The sequence below is a fragment of the Lonchura striata genome, chromosome 7 (assembly GCF_050655825.1).
Source record: "Lonchura striata isolate lonStrDom1 chromosome 7, ASM5065582v1, whole genome shotgun sequence".
NCBI classification, from domain to species: domain Eukaryota; kingdom Metazoa; phylum Chordata; class Aves; order Passeriformes; family Estrildidae; genus Lonchura; species Lonchura striata.
The window spans coordinates 22679002-22700202 of record NC_140709.1 but is presented as its reverse complement, the minus strand read 5'-3'; the positions used below and the strand labels follow the sequence as shown (position 1 = coordinate 22700202).

At 36.7% G+C, this 21201-nt stretch overlaps 1 protein-coding gene across 3 annotated transcripts in view; it reads right to left on the bottom strand.

The window, feature by feature from the left end:
• AGPS (alkylglycerone phosphate synthase) overlaps positions 1-21201 on the bottom strand; it is a 50475-nt gene that overhangs the window by 3567 nt on the left and 25707 nt on the right. For all 3 annotated transcript variants that reach the window (XM_021552519.3, XM_085585129.1, XM_085585130.1), the window contains exons 10-19: positions 20182-20290; positions 19635-19762; positions 16971-17022; positions 14699-14775; positions 13444-13556; positions 11852-11921; positions 10862-10923; positions 8982-9071; positions 8486-8585; positions 6740-6797 (exon numbers count right to left, since the gene is read on the bottom strand). In XM_021552519.3, the coding sequence (XP_021408194.1) occupies positions 6740-6797; positions 8486-8585; positions 8982-9071; positions 10862-10923; positions 11852-11921; positions 13444-13556; positions 14699-14775; positions 16971-17022; positions 19635-19762; positions 20182-20290 (859 nt within the window). The remainder of the gene's footprint in view (positions 1-6739; positions 6798-8485; positions 8586-8981; positions 9072-10861; positions 10924-11851; positions 11922-13443; positions 13557-14698; positions 14776-16970; positions 17023-19634; positions 19763-20181; positions 20291-21201) is intronic.

Below are 21201 nucleotides of genomic sequence, written 5' to 3'. Positions count from 1 at the left end.
CACAAACTAATTTTAAGTTGTAAACTGTAGAGATTATTAAAAAAGCAGAACCCCATATTTCTTGATTACTTTAAAGTGAAACCATAACTCAGTAATCAAACCAGTATTGGTTTAAATAGCAAAAAAATATTTCTATGAAGAAGGCTTAAGATTTCATTTAAAAAATTCTATGCTGGCTGGTAATTGCTCAATGCCATTACGCAAGAGCTTTGTTTCACATGTAAAAATGGCTATTCACAACATGTACCGAATACAAACAAAGCTGAAACAATCAACAATCTTTAAAGAACTCATTTCACTAAATTCTCACAACAGTCCCGTTAAACGGCCACGTGTTCATATGCTAATTAACCAAATCATCAACTCTGATTAACAGATCATTCAAAATTGAGGACATTTTTTCCATTAAACACAGTCCAGGATTAAACTTGCCAGCCTGAAACACAATCCATTTGTCAGTATGAAAAGACATAGTAAAGGTTTGAGAGATGGAAGCTTTAAGAGTATCTGAAGTTAAATTCAAGCTATCTTTTGTGCTCTGTTTCAGGGTAACCATCAAACTGTCATCAGAATAATAAATTACAGGGACATCTCTGGAGAACAGAGTATATTTGTTTATACTTTAAGGAATACGAGCCAATCACAATGCCAACAGAAAAAGCAAATAATGTGGGACCGAATGAAATTTGCAGTTTGCTAGAAAATTACTATTAGCAGCATGTGTGTCAAGATCAAAGATCACAACTGAAGGGCAAAAGAATTTGTCATGTGGTAGGAACCCTGGCTGTATTTTGCAGCCCTAGCTCAAGAAAGAATCTCCATCTCTGAATATACTGTCATTACAATGTGACTGTCTGAGCACACTGACGTAGTCAAATTTTATCTGTTAAAACTTTTAACACTACTACAGAACACCTGAATTGTGGATGTGGCTTGACCATCACCTCAAGTCACTCACACTGGCTCTTACACAAGCAGCAGCTGAGGAACAGTCATTACTATTCTCAACTGTTATCTGTAATATAGTTTCAGTGAATGTGTTCTGTGGTTATGGATGTAATTGTCCTGAAAAGACTGCAAACAACTGCTCCAACAAGATGGAGCACATTAGAATCACAGCAGGATGCCCAACAGCTAGCATGCCTGCCTCTTTTACACCTCCAGTAATAATGCAATTCCACAAGGAACTGAACTACTGTCTGAGCAGCACCAAACAGTCGTTGCATATTTAATGAAGTCGCTCACCAAGTGCTGGAAAACAGAAGGTGCTTGGAGTGCATCATTAGTTCTGTCAAAGTGATAATTTACACATCTATCTTGTCAAATTTTCTATGGTTTATACTTTTGCAATAATAAATCTAACACACATCTGATTAGTGAACTGGAAACAAAAAAAGCTGTACTACAGTTACCAGCAGTCCTTCACAAACATGCTCAACAAAAAGATTTTAACCCCTTGGTAATAGTGATGTTGATTCCCTGCTCCTACTGTCCATGTCAGTAAAACATACATGGAGTTTTCAACTACTCAAGTTTTCACATTAGAGTTAAAAAGCTTTGAAGCAATCTCTCCTAATTCTGTGCTGGTCCATCAGATAAAATGGAAAACAGACAAAGAAGGAAAAGCTCTGTGAAAATGACAGTAGCACTTAGAAAGGTCATTTAGATATTGTTTCACTTCAGGTTAGTGCTGTGCTATACATTTTCTGGTGCTTCTTCACAGGACAACCCAAATGGCTTCAAAGATGAGAAGAGAAAAAGAGGAAGAAAATGCCATAATAGTTAAAGATGTTAGTATGAACATAAAAATAATTCTAAGTGACAAAGTTGCTTACCTCCAGTCTAAGCCTAGCTAAAGAACAGCTTTGTGCTCAAGGAAGCCTTAACATCCCAAAAATAAGATCTCAGTTAGGCCTGATCCTATCACAGACTACAGAAAACCAATTTCCTGCTTCTAGCCTAGAGAAAGTATTTCAGTTTGAGCCCTATATGATGGCATTTATCTAGAACTGACAGGAGACAGTGCACAAAACCAGAATGCATACAAGCATCTATGACTTACAGGCCTTCAAGCACAGTATACTTTCCACAATTAAAAAATGTGATCAAAGTCACCTGATTCTATATACTACATCATAACATTATTAACAATATATTTGTAGTAGCTTAGCACAGCAAGTTACTACTTGTCCACTCAGCTATACACACCATCACATGCACAATCCTTGTGCCCCAACTGGAAACAAACACAGCCCTTCCTTCTTGCATCTTCTTCCTCTGAAGACCCTTAATCTTTCATCTGAAGGGAGAGTGTCAAGAGGATGGAGCCAGGCTCTGCTTGGCGGTGCCAAGCAAAAGTACAAGAGGCAACAGGCACAGGAAATTCCAACTAAGCATGAGGAATAATTTCTTTACTGTGCAGGTGCCCAAGCACTGGGAGAGATTGCACAGAGAAGGTGTGCAGTCTCCTTCTGAAGGTATTCAAGAACCCTGTGCAATGGTGCTCTAGGATGGCCCTGTCTGAGCAGGGAAATTGGATTAAATGACCCATCATGGCCCCTTGCAACCTTATCCATTCTGTGATTCAGTGATCTTGCGCATCCAATATGAGGTACAAGAGTTCAAGTTTTACAGGTGGCAAGTAGCCTGCTCCTGAGCAGTCTAATAGTGCCTTAAAACTTTCACTGCTAGGAAGCCAGAAACCTCCAATCTGAACCCCAGTCTATTACACTGAGTACAAACTCCACAGCATGGCAGGGAGCCTACTTCTCACAAGGTACTTCTGATCATAAAGCCAAGGAGCTTGTTCAGGAGCAACTCCAAAGACAGTCCAACTCCAACTTTTTTTTAGGTTTTTAATCTATCATTCTAGTCCACTTATGAAAGAAATATGTGAACTGGCTAAGTAACTTTTGCCCAGCTCTGATACATGCTGCTCCATGTTGGTTTCTCCATTGGAAAAGTTCATCTTTCCATTGCCCTTTTTCACTTGCCTGTCTTCGAAAATGCATCTGGATGGCTACAAAAAGTCTGGCTGCTCAAAATGAAGTGAGCAAACAGCAGGAAGCAATTGGTTTTCTCACTTTAGGAATATGAAGTACCAGGGCACACATGAACAGTTCTGTAAGAAAAAAAAATTCATGTAGCTGATGGATTCCAGGAATTACTCTACAGCCATGCAGAACAGATTTATAGTACTGTGTGGTCCCAGTGGAAACAGGTTCTGATGGCACTGCACATGGCTCTTGACTTCCTCTGCTCCAGCCCTTTCAACTTGAAGGGACAGTAACTGCGTAACAACAGCTTTGCAAAAGGAGCAGCAGTGACAGGTCCTAAGAAGGATGAGGCTCATCCAGCTGTTGCTCTTCCTGAAGCTAGCTGTCCCTCCAGAGAGCAGCTCTCTGTCCATACAGACTGATTAACATGCTATTACTCTTCCAGGGAGAACTCTGCAATACTGAGAAAGGTCAGTGCATTAATGTAAAATATGGCAGCACTGGAGTATATTGGAGCAGTGTACACCAAGTCTACTGCATAATTGACACTTACCACCACCATAACACTTTGCATATTTTCACTGGGTATCTTAACAGCTGAAATACTTTCAAATTGAATCGGGAGGTCCTTTCCTTTTTTCTTTTTTTGAAAAGGCACTGAAGACAACTATTTTATTAAGACTTTCAACAGACCAAGGAGGAAAATACAACTGTGTTATTGTATTTCACATGAGGTTACTCCATGTCTAACAAATGTATCCGTTTCAACCCATTCTAATGAGTACAGTAAACTCTAGTATGCTTAACCTAAGGGTAGAAGATTTTCTCCACTCTGTAGAAAAGAATGTGTTCAACTCCCCCTCATAAAATAACTTTATAATTTCAGATTTTGTACCTTGTCTGAGTTAATTACTGCAGTGTATAGCTTAAGTCACAGCCTCTTAATGCCAAAGAATTGCAATGTCAGACATGTAATTGAATGCAAACAAGGTGTAACATCTGTTTTTTGCTTTGTTTTGGGGGTTTTACTTTGGTTTTCAGTGTTGTGGGATTTTTTTTCTTATTTTTTATTTTCCTACATAAACTGTCATTGATACTATAGCTAAATCTATGCAGCATGGACTACCTGGTTAACCTTTATTCCAATCAATTGTCTAGAAAATAGAAGAAAATTAGTTCTATTATGTTAAGTGGCTAAATGGGGCTATTTTCCTCAACCCCACAATCTGGTAATTGTTTCCTTAAGCAGCCAGTTGCAGTTAAAACAGTCCCTCAAATGGAAGCAATGTATCATTACTTTTTACACTGTTTAGTTTTACATGGGTCCTTAGCTTGGTAATATGAAAAGGATCAATTACAAATCCAACCTTCTCCCTTTCTGATGGTGTACCCCAAAGGGGTTATAGTTGTATTTATACACCAGTCATACCTACTGGTACCTCCTCAAGAAAAATTCAAGTGTGACACATCATATGGGTGTTTTAAGGGCTTGCCATAAATTATTAGAATAACTGTTTATCGCCATAAATTATTAGAATAACTGTTTATCTGAACTTAAGCTTGTATCTACAAGAAACTGCCATTCCTAATGCTGCTTTTTAAATGCTAAGTTTCTAAACACTATCTATGGCTTTCTAGCAACCCTACATGACTCTCAAATCAAAAGATACTCAGTGCCCAGAAAAGAAGGATCAGAGCTGTGCCTGAAGATGTGCTATGTCCCTTTCTGAGTACAGGACACAGTCAAGACAGGGTGACAACTATAATCAGGGGTGGGGGAAGAAGGAGTTATCCAGAGTAAAGTCCTTCTCAAGCTACTCTTTATAAGGTTAAAAGTATTTCAGTTCTTACTGTGCACCTACATGCAGTTGGTACTTCCCTAGATGTAAAGTAATTTATATATTAATACAACTCAAACTGTCATATATGACCATTTCTTCACTCAAGGAGTATATGAACATTGACTTAAGCAGACTTTGTATTTCCTATAGCCTCAAGTCCCAGACTACATCTGTTTTCTTTGATACACAAACCCAGAGTTAAAATAGCTCCATTTATCACAGCGTGATTGTAGGCAGACAAATAAGCCTGTCTGTTTCCAGATAGTGAAAACAACTGTTATTAATCACAATTACAAGACAAACACCAAAGGAAATTGCACTAGTATTTTCTTTTACCCTACACAATAGAACAGTCAGTGCTAAGAGTTACAAGGCTTGAAGGTCAGTAAATAAAACTGACAATATTAGGCTAATTTTCAGCACCACATCTACTAAGAAGAGGAAAAAATTAATCTTGAATATTGAACACAATGAACTGCCAGACAAAACCACTCAAAGTGGAAAATATATACCAGTATCAGAGGCAGTCATGAATACCACAGGAGCATACGAAGTCAAACAGAAACCCAGTTTTCATAGCTGTGGAATCACAAGGTTCAAGCATGCAAGGGTTTGAAAATGCTATATAATTTTTTTTTTTCTTGTTCAACACATGTGGTAAGAAAGGTTTTATATGGTGAGGGCAAATACATCCAAATGTGTGACAAGCTCCAGCTGCATGTGGGTTGGATGAAATGCTAGTCACAGTAAAACAGAGCTGCCACAGCAGGGAAAGCACATGAGTACATCAAGGGGGTAATCCCACATCCAGTGTGTGAGAATTGACAGGCCCACTACACCCCATATTACACATTTAATCAGAGGACTGTAAGAGCATATCAAACAAAAACTACTGAAACCTTTTCACTCATGTTATTACCTACACATCCTAATACTGCTAAAGCAGAGTCTGTTTCGGTTTCCATCACAAAAGATGCCTGAAAACAGCCCTAGCTAAAAGTTTAAGTTCTCTTCAAGTTTAGGAAGTAACTGACATGTTTTAAAGCACAGCTTCTGCCCCTTAGTTTTTTTCCCTTACACAGAGATTTCAGAATTACAAATCTTTTCTCTAGCTTTTTTAAAACCATTACAACTCTTCTTTGCTCTTATATCTGTGACCAAGCAATGCCCCAAGAGAGTAGAGAGAAGAAACGCATGAAGATTATCACTTGCAAAAAGGTAGTTGCACAAATCACACTGATGTCAGAACAAGTCTTCCTGACATCCAAGGCTATATAGGACACATGCAATCCAATTAGACTATCCATGTATGTGGGAAAAGCCTCAGGAATAGGAAGTATTGCTTATACATGACATTGGTTCTTAATATTATAAGCACAAAATGCCTTGTGAAGATGCTAGTAACACAGGACAAGTAATCCCCAAACTCCAAGAGAGGAAACTAGGTAACTAGAACTTAGCACACAGCAGGCCAGTAAAGTCAACACTTACATAACACCAATTATACAACAAATGGTAGATTGCAACATAGTCCAGTTCAAAGTCACTGGCCCTTTTATTCAGACACTTCGCCTCAGTGCTCCGGAATTTGGGTGAACAGCATTCACAAAGCCACAAGGGACACAAAACTGACTTAAAACTGTGAAAATCCCATCTGAAGTCTTTGTAACTGATCTATATCTAAACAAGGATCAGTAAAAATTGTTTAAGACAAAGTGATCAAACTGAAAATAGTGAGAAGTTTCTAGAAAAAAATGCCAGATATCCTTCCTCCCTTGATCCTCCCCCAGTAATTTCAGTTAATGCCACAAAATATTTTTCAGAATTCTACTACAAACTATTTTATGTACTTATGAATATTTAGCAGTACCAAAGAGACTAACATTAGACTGAGAACATTACCTCCATGGTGATGTGAAAGACTTCCTCCATTGGCAAGTATTTCTTCTCTAGCAGCCCTCTAAATTTGAAAAAGATGGTATTTATTCAACAGCAATTGCACAAGACTCTTGGATTTCATTAAATGCTTGCTATTGCACTCATACACACATGCGTATGAAAAGTTTCTGAAGTAATTAGGGTACATTATATCGATAAAAATTATAGTTCAAGCCTTCAGATAGACATACGTAAGAGTCTTCGAAATAAACATTAAAGCCTCGACATTTCAAATGGCATCTCTTGTAACAAATGTATTTCTCAATAATGGAATATTATGGATCACTTTCCCCTAGACAAAACTTAAAATATCCAGTGGTTGGGATGCTCATTTGGAAGATGATTAAGTCTCAAAAAAGAAGTCTGAAAACAGGCTTCTCAGAGCTAGTCAAGATCCTTATTCAGATCAGAGTTCAACCCAGATCTCCAAGATCCTGGTTGAGGCAGCGAGGTACTTTACAAGACACAAGCCTTTCATGGGTGCAGTTTGTGGCAGATAATTTAGTCTTTTATGTTAAGAATGTTCAAGTTGTAGAATCTTCTTTGCCATTCACTTCTGAATAATTAAGAGAGCTTAGAAGGTATAAACAACAAAAGCTTTTCTAAGCCCAAGCACTACATGGTTTTTTTTTTCTAAAGGGTGTACTGTTTTAGGAATAACATATATAACTGCAGCTGTGCAGTTAAGAGGTTTTTTTTTTTTCAGTCTGCCATAAAGTACATTTACTTGGTCAGCAAACTCACTTGGATAGGTTAAATTTAGTCACTACAATGGAAAATGTGCATTCAGGTCATCACACAAACTAATTCAAATTAACGTAATATCTAGTTTTAAGTAAGTTTCATTAAATAAATACTCAAGTATTACATTCTTCAGTGCCCTATATGCAACAGCATGGAAGCCTCTGAACTTGTAATAAAAATTTGCACCCACTTGCCAAATTCAAGAGAAATTTCTAAAGAATAAGCATGAGAAGAATGATATCCCAATTATAAATACTATTTCTCTACAGTCCTATTATCAATTTTCTGGTGCTGAAATTTGAGCTGGGAACCAGAACACAGGACAAAAAGCAGTTTGACCATAGTCCTTCTAAGAATTACATCTTGAAGGTAACCAAGATATTCCTTTCACCTAACTAGGTCAGTACAGTGTTTCATCAGCTGTAGTGTTACAGCAGAAGTACTGCAGAGCTGCTTGGCTCATGCTGAAGCAGCTTACAATTGGTCTAATAGACTGGGCTTAGACCAATTGTTATCTCAGCCTAACAGAAATGGCATGAGACAGTACCATTCCTTATTCTCTACATGCAGCACTATTAATAAGGTATGATCTTGACAGTTTTACCGTGCATTTTACAGACTGAGTATTAAGCAGAAGAAGTGGTTTTGTAAATAATGGAACTAAAGAAGATTAATTTCCCATGGATTTGGGGTTTAAGGTTTGAAGCTTCTTCCATCCAAGAAACTCCAGGTCAAGCTCTTCTATACTTCAGTGATGTACTGATATCTAAAAACTGCCACCTGGTAGCCTTTTCTCTACTTGATGGACTATTAGCTTGTACTTCTTATTACTGATAATGATCAAAGCTTTACAAACATACTTTTGAGTTATTTCCTGCAAACATCAGTAAGCTTGGCCAATAGGTTCAGAACAAAATACAGGTCATCAGCTTTTCCCCCTTTAACTATTGTTTCCTTATACATTACCTCAATTTGTTCATAGACATGAATAGGATCACTAATTCCTCTGTAGTTAAAGGCAAAGTAGAAGTAGACGCATGCACCTGCATCGTAAGTCTGTGTCACCCTGTTGAAGAGAACTGCATTACAAAGCTTTACGATATTAAGCCAACCACTATGTGACATAATAAAACTCCTAAGATTGCTTCCTATCTTATTCAAAGAAACAGCATTTTAAAAAATATTTCTTTATACTTTTTGCTCCTAATCCATGAGTGACTCAACACTATGAGGCGCTTCAACTTTGAAAGTTGAAGCTCCTAAGTAATTACAATTGACTGTTGTCCATATAAGCAAGAATTTAAAGCCTAAGCAAGAGCTACTAATCACTTGAACTCCCAATTCTTCCATGTAATCCACTTGCAGGTTCAAGAAGAAGGCCTGCTAGTATTTGTAATATCATCACTAGATCTCTTACTGAACAAAGACTTAGAAAAAATGTTTATATTATTGCGTGGCTTACCTACAGGTGGAAAGAGGAGCAAACTGAACACCCTTTTCTTTGCATTCTCGTACTATCCTTTCCTTTACATTTCTACAAAGGTCCAAAACCCTGTAACAAGAAACACATTAAAATAATATTTCAGTATGTGATTTTATACAGTTTCTAAAAAAAGAACTTCACAAACTTTTAAGAAAGCATAATGTAATACAATATAAGAGTACTTTCTAAAATCACTCTTAACTAGCTTAGACTTTGTTCTAGGAATAGTCCTCATCAAGACTCCACTGCTTTTTCTGCACTTCTCCTGAATAGGAAGTTTACTCTGAAACAGAGAATCTAAAAGCTCTTCTTCATAAGCAAGAGTTGCCAAAAATGTTAAAAAAAAAAAAAAAAAAAAAAAAAAAAGAGGTTACCTAGTTCTGTATGTCTTTACTTTCTTAGCAAAACAGCCTTAAAGTTTTGGCAAAGTAGTTAACAAATGCAGAAGAAATCCTGAGAACTCAAAGGTCTGCCACTGTACTAAAACCATACCTTTGTGTTGCTGCAAGACCAAAACTGGAGATCTTTCAGCAGGGCACTACTCTGCCAATTTGAAACACTATAACTCTAATATGGCAGTGAGCTATTAGACTTTGTTAGAAGCTGTATTTGTTCTGCCATTTTTTTTAGGTTCTTATAGGACAAACCCAGGTGCAAACAAAGTGCTAAAGCAACCAAAAGAAATCACTGTTTTCAAATGACCATTGCTTCAGTTACACATTCTCCCACAAAAGTCTGCAGAGCTATAATTCAGATTTTGATGTTTTACACAGATTTAGAACTACATTAAAGATTCACAGAACACAAGAGAATTTAATCATTTAGTGAATAAGAAAGTCAGATAAATATTTTATTCAAGTATCTGCTACCTGTAAGAACAAGTTCATCAGTTTATGGAAAGTTACATGATCCTTATGAATCAAAGTAGAAAAAAAGTTTTCAAAGCATTTGCTTTAGTGAGGACAATTTTAAATACTTTCTCAAGTAAAAAGTAATTGTATTCTAATAAGAGGGAGAGGCAAAAAAAATTGTGACAAAGAAGTTAGCATGCTTAAAAATTTATAAAGCTAAAGTAAAAGGAAGAGAACTTTCACTTTAAAATTGTCCTCAGTTTTCTTCTACGCTCTTAGGACACTTTTCCAATTTTCAAACAGGGGCTGGAATTTACCATTGCCACTAAATTCAATAGCAAGGGTATACGGTTGCCTACTTAAGTCATCAGACTTTGCATTGAATGTTGTAAAGCTTTTATTCAAATAACTTTAGATCCTATTTAAGAGATTTCAGGCTTAGCAAAAGGACCGGAGCATCCAAAATGATTTTGTATATTAAACTCTGTTGTGGTCAAATGTTTCTCAACCATGGCTAATAGATAAAATATCCTTAGGTGAAAGATATCAATCCTGGGCAGAAGTTACTTTTTCAGTATTTCCCTACGTTACTGGAAAAAGAAAAAAAACTTTATTTAAATATACTTGATTGTTTTCATCTTCACTACAGACTAATCCCTTTGAAATACACTGCTGATCCCACACACATGGCTGCTCATCCTCTGCTGCAATTACTGTCACCAATGTCCTGCCTCCTAAACAGGGAAACTTCAAATCCTAAATTTGTTACAGTAAGCTAACCTAAGATGAAATATTGCTGAATGCTTGATACACTGCATTTACAAAATTCTGGTATGTAATTTCTCAGCAACTTTAGCAAGAACACACAGCTGGCAAGACTCAAGGTATGTCAGGTTGCATCCAATACATGTAAGGCCTAAAAGAAGCATCCTCATAAACAAACATGAGTTAGGAACAATTTGAATTAAATCAAGTTTTAAGAAATTCTGAAGAGTAATCAGAGTTTACCTATCCCAAGGAACAGATGTCTCAAATGATTCTCCTATTACATAATAATCCAGGCCTAGGTCCTAATAAAAAGAGTAAGGAAATTATCAGTAACATTCAACATCAGCATCTGGGATTCCAGTGTATGCTACACAGTGATCAGGTGAACAACTTTTTAGTTTGCAGGAGAAGAACAGACATTCTAATTTAGCAAAAACACCCATATGTCCCAGTGACATAAGTTTATTATTAATAGGGAAACAGGGAAGCTCTTAAAAGACAAAAATGACAAACATTTTGATGTCATGGCTACAGTGAGATAATTGCCAGACTGTCAGTATGTCTACACTAATCAAATATTTTTATCACTACAGTACCAAGAGTTTCACTGTGCTCATCAGTATAATACCTAGTAAAAATATTTTTTTGCAATGTAGTTGCTGTCTAGATAAAAAAAAGCCAAACATCTTCCCATCTTACACACAACCTGCTGAAATAAAGAGAGATTCAGTAATTTGTCCCCAGCAAATCACTCAGGATGTGCATATTGTTCTGAAAAATAAAAAAGTCTCCAACAGTAAGACTAAAATGTGTAAGAACAGCTGCAGCAGTTTAGACTAAAAGTGTCTTATGCTGGAACTCTGATTTAAACCAGTCATAAGCAGATTGCTAAAGAAGAGTAAAAATGCTAGTGAGCACATGAGTATTTCAAGTACACTCCAAGCCTCCTATTTCATTCACCCTGTGGACTCTTCAATCTAATCTCCCTACCCTTTAAAAGAATGTATTTCCTTGACAAGAATATAAATTCATGTCTATATGGTGTTCTGCAGATGAAATTCCATGAATAATCACTGCTCAGAAATTGAAGTGATACAACCTCTGGGAGGAATCTGAGATACCATCCAAGGCAGCCTGCACTCAGGTTTCAGAGAAAGCATCTTCAAAGAAACATCTCTATGTTTTGTTACATTAATTAACAGAAGTTGCAGCAGACAAAAGCTGACCTACCCGAAGGTAAGCGATGACAAATGTCAGCATGTATCCTCTCTGTCCATTATCTTCCCCTGCTGCCAAGCCACTGCAATTTACAAGACTTTAATTAATTTTCCACCAAATTAGTCACCAGTTTACAAAAATATTTATAAAATAACTTTGATTATTAAACATATGTGCAAGTTTAGCTGCCTAAGCTGTGTTAAAATAGTTGTTAGTAGTGAGGTCTCTTCACTAGAAATCAGAAGATACTTCAGACCAGACATTTCTCTTTTCATTCTATAACCTGGAGATGAACTTTACAAAGTATTAGATGTAATCTTGGAAAACAGTCTTCAAAAGTCACAAAAGAGTGGAGAAACACAAGCAGTCACAATATATCCTGGATATTAATTTACAGGAACATGGGTAATTACATTTCTAAGCAGGTTGAATTTGTGTGCTTTTATGTGCACAAGTCATGAGACCCCAAGACTTAAGATCCCCAAAGCGTAAGAGATCTGAATGAAATAAAGAAAGACACAAAGGTTATAGCACTAAAGAAAAAGGAAATCCTTGCTTTCACTAGTCTAGCAAAGATTATTATGAAAGCAATTGTTTTTAACTATTGGTTTCTAAGAACAAGAAAGTGCTATGCATCTGGAATCAGTCTCCCTACAAGCTCCCATAAATCTGAGAGATGGGTGTGGGTGTGAAATCGGACACCCTGAAGAAGCATAGAATTGAAATATTTTATACTATAAAGCCATTGAAAGGTTTAGCGTTTTAAACCAGGTTAAACTATTAAAGACTTCACTAATAGCCCTAACCAAGCAGCACAGACAGCACCATCTTCTAATGGCTCTAATACAGACAACTTTCTCCCCTAACCAATACACTGTCATCTTGAATGACCAAAATACAAAAGGATTCACAGTTGAAGTAACAGAATAAAAGCACAATAAAAGCACAAAATTCAGAAATTATAGCCTTGAGATGGCTAAAACAACACTTATATGTATATTTGAATAGCTGAGACTAGTATTAGCAATAATAGTACATTCTTGACAAATCAGTTTTAATTATGGTTTTAATCAATCCCACTTAATCAAGGCAGAAGGAAAGAAACTGCTTGATTACTCAGCCTGCCACTTCAATGAGTGTTTTCTGTCCCTTTGTGGGACAGAAAATCACTGCACTCCTTCAAATAAACAAGTTTCTTGTATTCATACATTCACATGAATTCTGCAAAACTTTAATATCATCCTTATAATTTTTTCTCCCTTTCTGCAGTCAAAATATAGTCTAGGAATGCAAAACAAGCTGCTTCCACACCTCTAAGGCCTGTCATTAAAAGGGCTGGTTCCCATTTTGATAACATTCATTCTATATTTAGCAAATATTTTTCTGCAATACACAGCTGAAGTTTTTCAGTAAAGTTACCTATGAATTAGTACAAGCCATACGTATCAAAGGCAACATTCAGTAGCTAATTGACTGCTGCCACTTCAAACTATTAAATTGAGAACATATCCATACAGTAACCTCTAAAAAAATATGGTAGTCCAATTTTTTCCTGGACAGTCCATTCCCAGCTTCACACTGAAAATGTTCTTTGAAAAGCATACCCAAACTTGGTGGCAATATCATAGACTTGCTTCTCATGCTGAAGAACCTTCTCTCTGTCACCCTCAAAGAGCAAGGTAGCTACACACAGTATGTTGGGATCAAATCCTTTGAACTGCAAAGAGAGACAAACTTGCCATTAGTCACAGTCTATGTGGCAGAATAAAGGTTTTTAGGTTTCCAGTTTTCAAATACATGGCATATGCCCTGGTCAGAGAGTGTTGCTGCAATTAAGAGGAATGACTGGGAAAAAAGTCATTCAAAATTTACTCCCAAAACACTTAAGTTTTTCCTTGACAGGATAAGTCAATGGAAATAACAAATTATCTGTCACCTCCTTCCTCCTGTTAAGAAACAGGATAGGCACAACCTATGCTATAGAAAAAAACATAAATGCTTTGAGCAATAGAGATATATTTATATTCTATCAATTATCCCTATCAGCTATAAAAGCAGAAGAAAACTATAATCATCATGAATGTGGAGGGAAGGAAAATCTTTTGGGCTATCTCTAAACAGAATATGTATTCCCTAACAAAAGAAGCCTCAGGCACATGTTATCTCCCACTTCAATAATCCAAGAAAAAGCAGCAGAACCAGCAAAGGTCACTGTTTTCCAGAAGTACACCCACTGCTGGAAAAAAATGAAATTTCCTATGTTTGAATAGCCATATTTGCAGTAACTCTCTAGTTAGGTAATTTGGAGGAAAAAATATCAATAAGATAAAATATTTAATACAAAAGCCTAGATGACATCATTTTAGTACCAAATCATTGTAGGTTAAAAAGGAATAAATTCCAGAAAGACAAAAAACTGATTTATATGGGAAAATGTGCCAAATATCTTGAGGATCTTGTAAAATTCTAGTTCATTGTAATAACAAGGTAGATCATGCCTTGCAAAAATCTAGGAAAATGAAAATATAGTAGAGTGTGGGCCTCAGTCCATCAGTATTCACTGATTATCACTGGTCTGCAAGCTGGGTAAACTGGTTCCAGTCTTCCCCTGTCACCAAGTTACTGTTACACAAAGCATATTAATCTCTTATACAGGTATGACCAGTGACATCAGCTCTTTTGGAATAACTCCTCAAACGCAATCTCATTTGAATTAAACCACCTTTAGAACCTCAAGTTCTTACACCATAGTATCAGTTACACTCAAACTCAGCTGCATAAGAAGCAATTTACCAAAAAATCTTCAACTTTATGAGTAGCATACAATATTCAAATCAATATTAAAAACCCCAAAATTACCTTTGTGATGTAGAACTTTTTCAGTCCATCCAAAAACGATGTAAAAATGGAAGCAACTTGTGGTTTAAGAGCATGACCTTTGGCAAAAAGCAGAAAAAGGCATATGAAGGCAAAGTGTGCTCTTAAGATTCTTACTTCAAGGGGCAAATAAAAAATAGCTTGATAGTCAAAATTACTAGAATTGCTCACAGCACTTAGATTATCAAAATTAAAGAGAATTCTCTCTACTCATTTAGAACATGATTTAGGAAAAGGCTTCATTAATTTTTTGAGTACATATGTACAACTGTGCACAAATATTTGACACTTCAATTAAGGCCTGCCTTAATTTAGATTTCACAAGCCTATGGCATGTGGAAAATTTTTAAGAGAGTGCTTTATTAGTTTTTACACCACAAAACTAAGCAAAAATTAGTGACTTCTTTTAAAGTTACACCAAAACCACTGAAACAAACAGCCAAAAATGGTGAAAGTTAGGAGTTAGGCATTTTTTTCTTTAACAATTATATCAGTTGTGTGAAGTTTTCTACATAAAGCTAGTTATTGCTTCCTTAATGACAAACGGTGAACTAAAATTACCAGGATATATAAATGGTGTCTTGGAGCCTGTGAAATTAACATTTCTGCCTCAGGACTGGGTTTAATTGAGATGAAAGTATTTTACTGTTTATTCCATTGTTTTTAGTCACAAACAACTTCTGAACTCTCATTACTGCTTCACTTTAGCAGCCTGGCATCTGGCCTACATGCTGTGAGCCCAATTCATAAAAAGTTATGCACCATTTACATTATACTTCCTTCTAAAATACTTCACGAAGCATCTCCTCCTGAATACATGAACTTCAACAACTGACTGCTCTTTTTTCCTCTTAAGCAAAGAGGGAGTTTCTCTGCAGATATAAAGCCCAAGAAGGACACCAACAAGCACACTTCAGTAAGCACAGAGAAATCATGAAAAGACAGGAATTTATTAAACCACAATCTAAAAAAATACTTAATTATTACAAGAAAAATCAATATTGACACACCTGAAACTATGCGTACAGCTTGCAATTGGTCAAATCATGCTTCCCAAATAAAAAAAAATGCACCTGCTTCTGTTGGGCATGTCCAAGCAGAACAGTGTAACAAAAAAGAGTGAGCAAAGCAAGCAGCAAGGCTTGCTGGGCCTCTCAGCTCTTACAAATCACAATTTCCTTGATTTGAAAAATGAAGTTCAGCTTTCTCAACACCATTATAATGCCATTTGAAGCTGAGATTCATCACTGAGGCTTCTGTGCAAAAGAAGTTTCAGAAATTATGACTTGTTGAAGTATAGTATAGGTTTTCAAGGGCAGTCACACTTCCCATTTTCATCTTCTGGGTACAATCAAAATAGCATGGTCTCAGCAAGTTCTGCAAGCTATTCACTTTTGGGTCATGGAGCTTAAGAGCCTCCATGAGGGTGGCTTGAGCTAGAACATATCTTCTACCAAATTTGCTAGAGTTTAAAATGACAGCTTTCCCTAAAAATTGCTGAGAAATTATTGTTCTGCATATTTGACATGGTCCTATTTAGGTGTTTCAACTAATTCAAATTTTACTATATCCTTTGTCTTCAGGAGTCTTCTGGTAGCTTCACTGACTTTCAATACTTAAAGCCTAACAGCTTAGATGTACTTGCACACAGTTACAGCATTTACAACACCTGATCTTTTTCTGAAAACAGACAGATAATTTTCAACGAATATGTCACTACCTCTCTCCCAATCAAACATGATATCAGAGTAATTTTTTTTAAACCTACTAATTCTAAGGAATCTGTGAGATGCTTTCATGAAATATAAAGGAACCAACCCACTTACCTTGAAAATAAGGTGCCGGCATTCTGATTATTTTTCATAGCCTACTTCTCATTAATACTCTTAGGAAGAAAATGTTTCAAGTACTACATTTTAAAACTAGAATCTCTACTCCTTTACAGCAAAAGAGAGGAAGTGATTCCAGAATTTCAATCTCACCAATAGACTGTCAAGAAAGGAAACAGCAGAAAACCCATCTCATTTATAGGCAGAGCATGGCTCTTTACTGACTCAAGCAGCTGACAGTGTTTCCTCAGAGACAAAGACAGGCTTCTGTTTTGAAGCTCACGTTCAGCACTATCTGGAGTTTGAACTCTGGGTTCGCTGCCCTCTGTCTAGAGTTGAGCAAAAGAATTACTACCCAAAATAGATCTAAGCTACTAAAAAGCCCTTTGAAACAGATGATACTCCATGATGATCTACATACTTACCAAACTGAAACTGTGCATTGTCGACAAGGCGAATTGATGCAGGAGCACATCTCTTGGAGGCAAAGTTAGAGGAGTAAGAGGAAGGAAAAATAAAAAAGATTATGTACATAGTTGGTTTTAAAATTCATTACAATCAAATTTTCATTTCAAAATAGCATGTAAGAAAGCAAACTTTGATACCAGAGACCTCTGGTCATCACCATCATTGAAACAGGGTGACTATAAGCTTGTTTTCAACAGAATAGCAACATCTACTAGGTATGTCTAGATATAATGCATTGAGAATTTTCAGTTTAACCTCAAGCCAACACTGTAATAGTGTAAAAACATTGATTTTCACATTTTGAGTGTTTTATAAAATGGCATATGCACTAAAGATAGTACACTTGTTTAGCACGTCAAGCTTATCTTTCTGCGTAATCAGAGATACACTCATACTAAAAATTAATTGAAAAAGTTTAACTGTTGAAGGTCACCTTGGCATGCAGCTGAGCACTATACAGCTGCTCACTCAGCCCCCTCCCCAGTGGGATGGGGAAGAAAAATCAGAAGGGCAAAAGCTGAAAAACCCATGGATTGAGATGAAGACAGCTTGGTAAGCAAAGTGGGGGAAAAAAACCCACAAAAGCACAATTCACAAAGCAATCAATTACCATCAGCTGACCAATATGCAGACAGTCTTCAAGCAATGGCACCCCTATGAAACACCCCCCCCCTCTATTTTACTTATGAACATGATGTTATATAGCATCTGGCTTTAGTCAATTTGGGTCAGTTGTCCCAGCTGCGTACCCTCCCAGCCTCTTATCAGCTCCCAACACACTTGGTGGTGGGAAGAGAGGGAGAAACAGAAAAAGCCTTGACACTGTGTACACATTGTTTAGCAATAACTAAAACACTGGTATGTTAACACTCTTTTGGTTACAAGTACAAAAGCTAACACCACACATGCTGCTATGAAAAAAGGTGACTTCATCCTGGCTAGACCTGTTATACTCATGCTCTGCTGTCAGAGTGCAATCAGAATCTGTATTTGAGTCTAATCTAGATTCTGCACTGTACAGGAATCTGAAAAACTGTAAGAACAGCTGTCTTCACTTAGGTAAGTCTCTGGACATGTCTATGCCTGCATCATATACTTGCTGATGGCTCTATCCAGTCATACTGAAATGTATGGCCAGAGGAATATGACAAAGTCTGAATTTTAGGCTAGTCATCATCTTATCACATGGATATGGAAGTAGTGCTCTTTCACTGCATTTGACATGTTCATTCCTCACAATATCATTAGTAAGTATCTGGACACAAGAGGAAGAAAGAACATGAAGATCTAAGGGAGCTCACCAGGCAGGTCAACAGAAGGCTGTGGGAGCAGTTTTAAATGAGACCAACCCACCCAAAACCTACAGGTTGATTATTCTTACATTAAAGTGGACAGATACATAAAAGAGCTTTTCAGACAGTAATCACTGTAATTCCTACTCAGATTGATGCAAGGGGCAACCAAAGAGAATAAGTAGTTCAGGCTTAAGTAAGCACAGAAACAGCAGCAGCAAAAGAAGCTTAGAGATGGAGCAACATTAAGTGGCAAATCGTGCCTCTTTTTTCCCCTCTAACTAAGCCCATAGACAGGAAAACACATGAGCTCCTTAACTGGTTTTAAATGTTGATCAGCCATACGATCAAGCATTCCCAAAAAGTCTGCTTAGGTACCTTTAAAAAGAAGGACAAGCACTAGCAGTAGAAGCATGACAGAAAAACTGGCAAGTGCTGCTTACTAGCATATACATGTCATTCACATACCAGTCTGAACATCTGGCTTGGAACATTAAGCCATTAATTTAGACCAATCACTAGAAAAAATGTAAAGCTGTGTTTAGTTTGACATTAATTAAAACATTTCTGAAATTATTTCCCCATTTTAGGACACATTCTACCATTCATATATATAATTTGGTATGTTTTGCACAGAGCATAGGAAAGGTAGTCAGTAGAGAAAGAGGCTAGCCAGATTAAGATTTGTTTGGATGCATAGTCTTGAGGAAAAGTACTATGGAACTTTGATATTTAAGTACTTCACTACCTGAAACAATCTGCCTGCACTATTCTCTATTTAAATACTACAGTGTAAGTACAATTCCACTTGGAAATATCCATCTCATCTGCCCATGCCACTGCGCTCCAGGCAGTGATTTCTAAATACAGGCAATATCCTTCCATTGCATTCCTTTTGCTCCTTTACCACTTCAATGCCATGAATTCAACTGCCTTTTATATGTACGCTGCAACTCAATTCCTTTAAAAACTCGTCCATTTTACATAGTCGTAATTAATCTGAGGGTAAAATTCTCAGCTGAAGGAGATACAAAGCTGAATTTTTCAGGCTGTAATATAAAAATAACTCCCACTGAAACAAGCCATTAAAAGGTTTGTCCACGATTTGGCTCAGAATACCAAGCAAAGTCATAACATGCTCAGTCCTCAACTGAGTAATTTCCAAAGTCCTCATGGGCCATATTCTGCATTTCATGGACCATACACACTTAGGGGATTCCTACCTCAAATTCCTGGTTATCCACTGCCAGAAATACTGAAGCATCAATACACCCCTACTGCTAGAATCCGTAAGTCCTTGAGTGAAGTCAACATCCAGCTCTTCCTTACCTGCTTTGCTACTTCCCTCAAGCAGGCCACCCCTCGCTCAAAGTTGGGGAAGACCACAGAGCCGTACTTCTGGTATTCAGGGATTGGGCGAATCTTTATTGTAACTTCAGTAACCACTCCAAGGGTTCCTTCAGAAGAGGAGAAAAACTGAGCACAATGTTCCAAGATGAACTGCTTGCAAGACACCCAACTTAGAGCATTCTGGTAAATGTTAACATAAATCAGACATCACAAAAGTTCAGTTTGCAATAGCAGGTGATTTATTCCTTACTTTTTACATGGTGAATTCTCACAATATATTCTCTAAACCATGCTCTTTATTACTAGACTTGTAGGCTGACTCCACAGATCCCTTTAAAGCAGTATTAAAAGCTTCAACTTCCCAGTCCTAATTAAGGTCTCAATGTTTTATTCTAGCACAAGCAGTTCATGCCTGCACAATGCCACCCATTAACACACTGGAAGCCACAGCATTAAAGATGCTCAAATAATCAAGCATTATGGAAACTGAATTAAGATGCAGTATTTGAAATTACTCTGTTTATACCTTCAGATCCCATAATGAAGTGATGAATATCAGGTCCTGTTGACATGCGAGGTACTTGACAGTTTTTTTCTACTATTCCTCTAGGAGTTACCATTTTTATATGAACCACCTGTTTAAACAAAGTGTAATGTCTATCAATACTAGCATTAAACACAGATTTTTATTTTATTTTTTTCCACAAAACATATTAAGTTTTATATAGTTTGGCTTTATAGGTTTTAGACATTCTGTAGGCAACTCCAAGAACCTGAGAACTGTTACCAACCATTATTTTGACACAGCATGGTTTCTTCACACAGCAGTTTCCATTCTATGACAAATCATATAAACTGGTGGCTACATCCAGGCAATACCAGTTAAAACTGTTTTGCTTCTCAGTGTAGAACTCCACACATAGAACTTTCTATACACCAAGATTTTAATCCAGAATATACATCGTACTACAGAAGAAAAAATTAAGGGCTTAAACTTTAAATTTTGCTTTAGAACTGCTGCTTGATAAAGCTACTATAATTCAGCTATTGATTGCTACATAAATATTTCAATTAGGAGGAAAGACAGAGTGAAATACTTTGTGAAATAGATTGTCAATACCTGCCATAAGACTGACACATGTAGGGCTAGAAGGTTGCTTTTTAAAAAATATTTTCAATGTTACTGTTTCCAGCTTCATTCAGGCACATGCAATAGAGCCTACATGTGAATTTTTTTAATCCTCTATTGAATTCAATCCTCTATTTTCTACCAAGGAAGGGTAGAGTTTCAGCTTTGCTTTAGTAGTGCCTTTAAATTAAGCAAAATTACTGAATTTCAGCTAATGGCTTTAAAACTTTCAAGCACAGGTAGTTAAGTAATTTTCACTATATGCAATTTATGAACTGTTGATTCTGCAGTAAGTGGATTTTAGGCAGCTTATATAACATACTGTTTCATGATACAAAATTCCTCAAAAGGTAAACACTTCCTTGAAACATTCCCACTGTGTTATTTTGAAACTCATGAACTGTTCTGAATCAAATT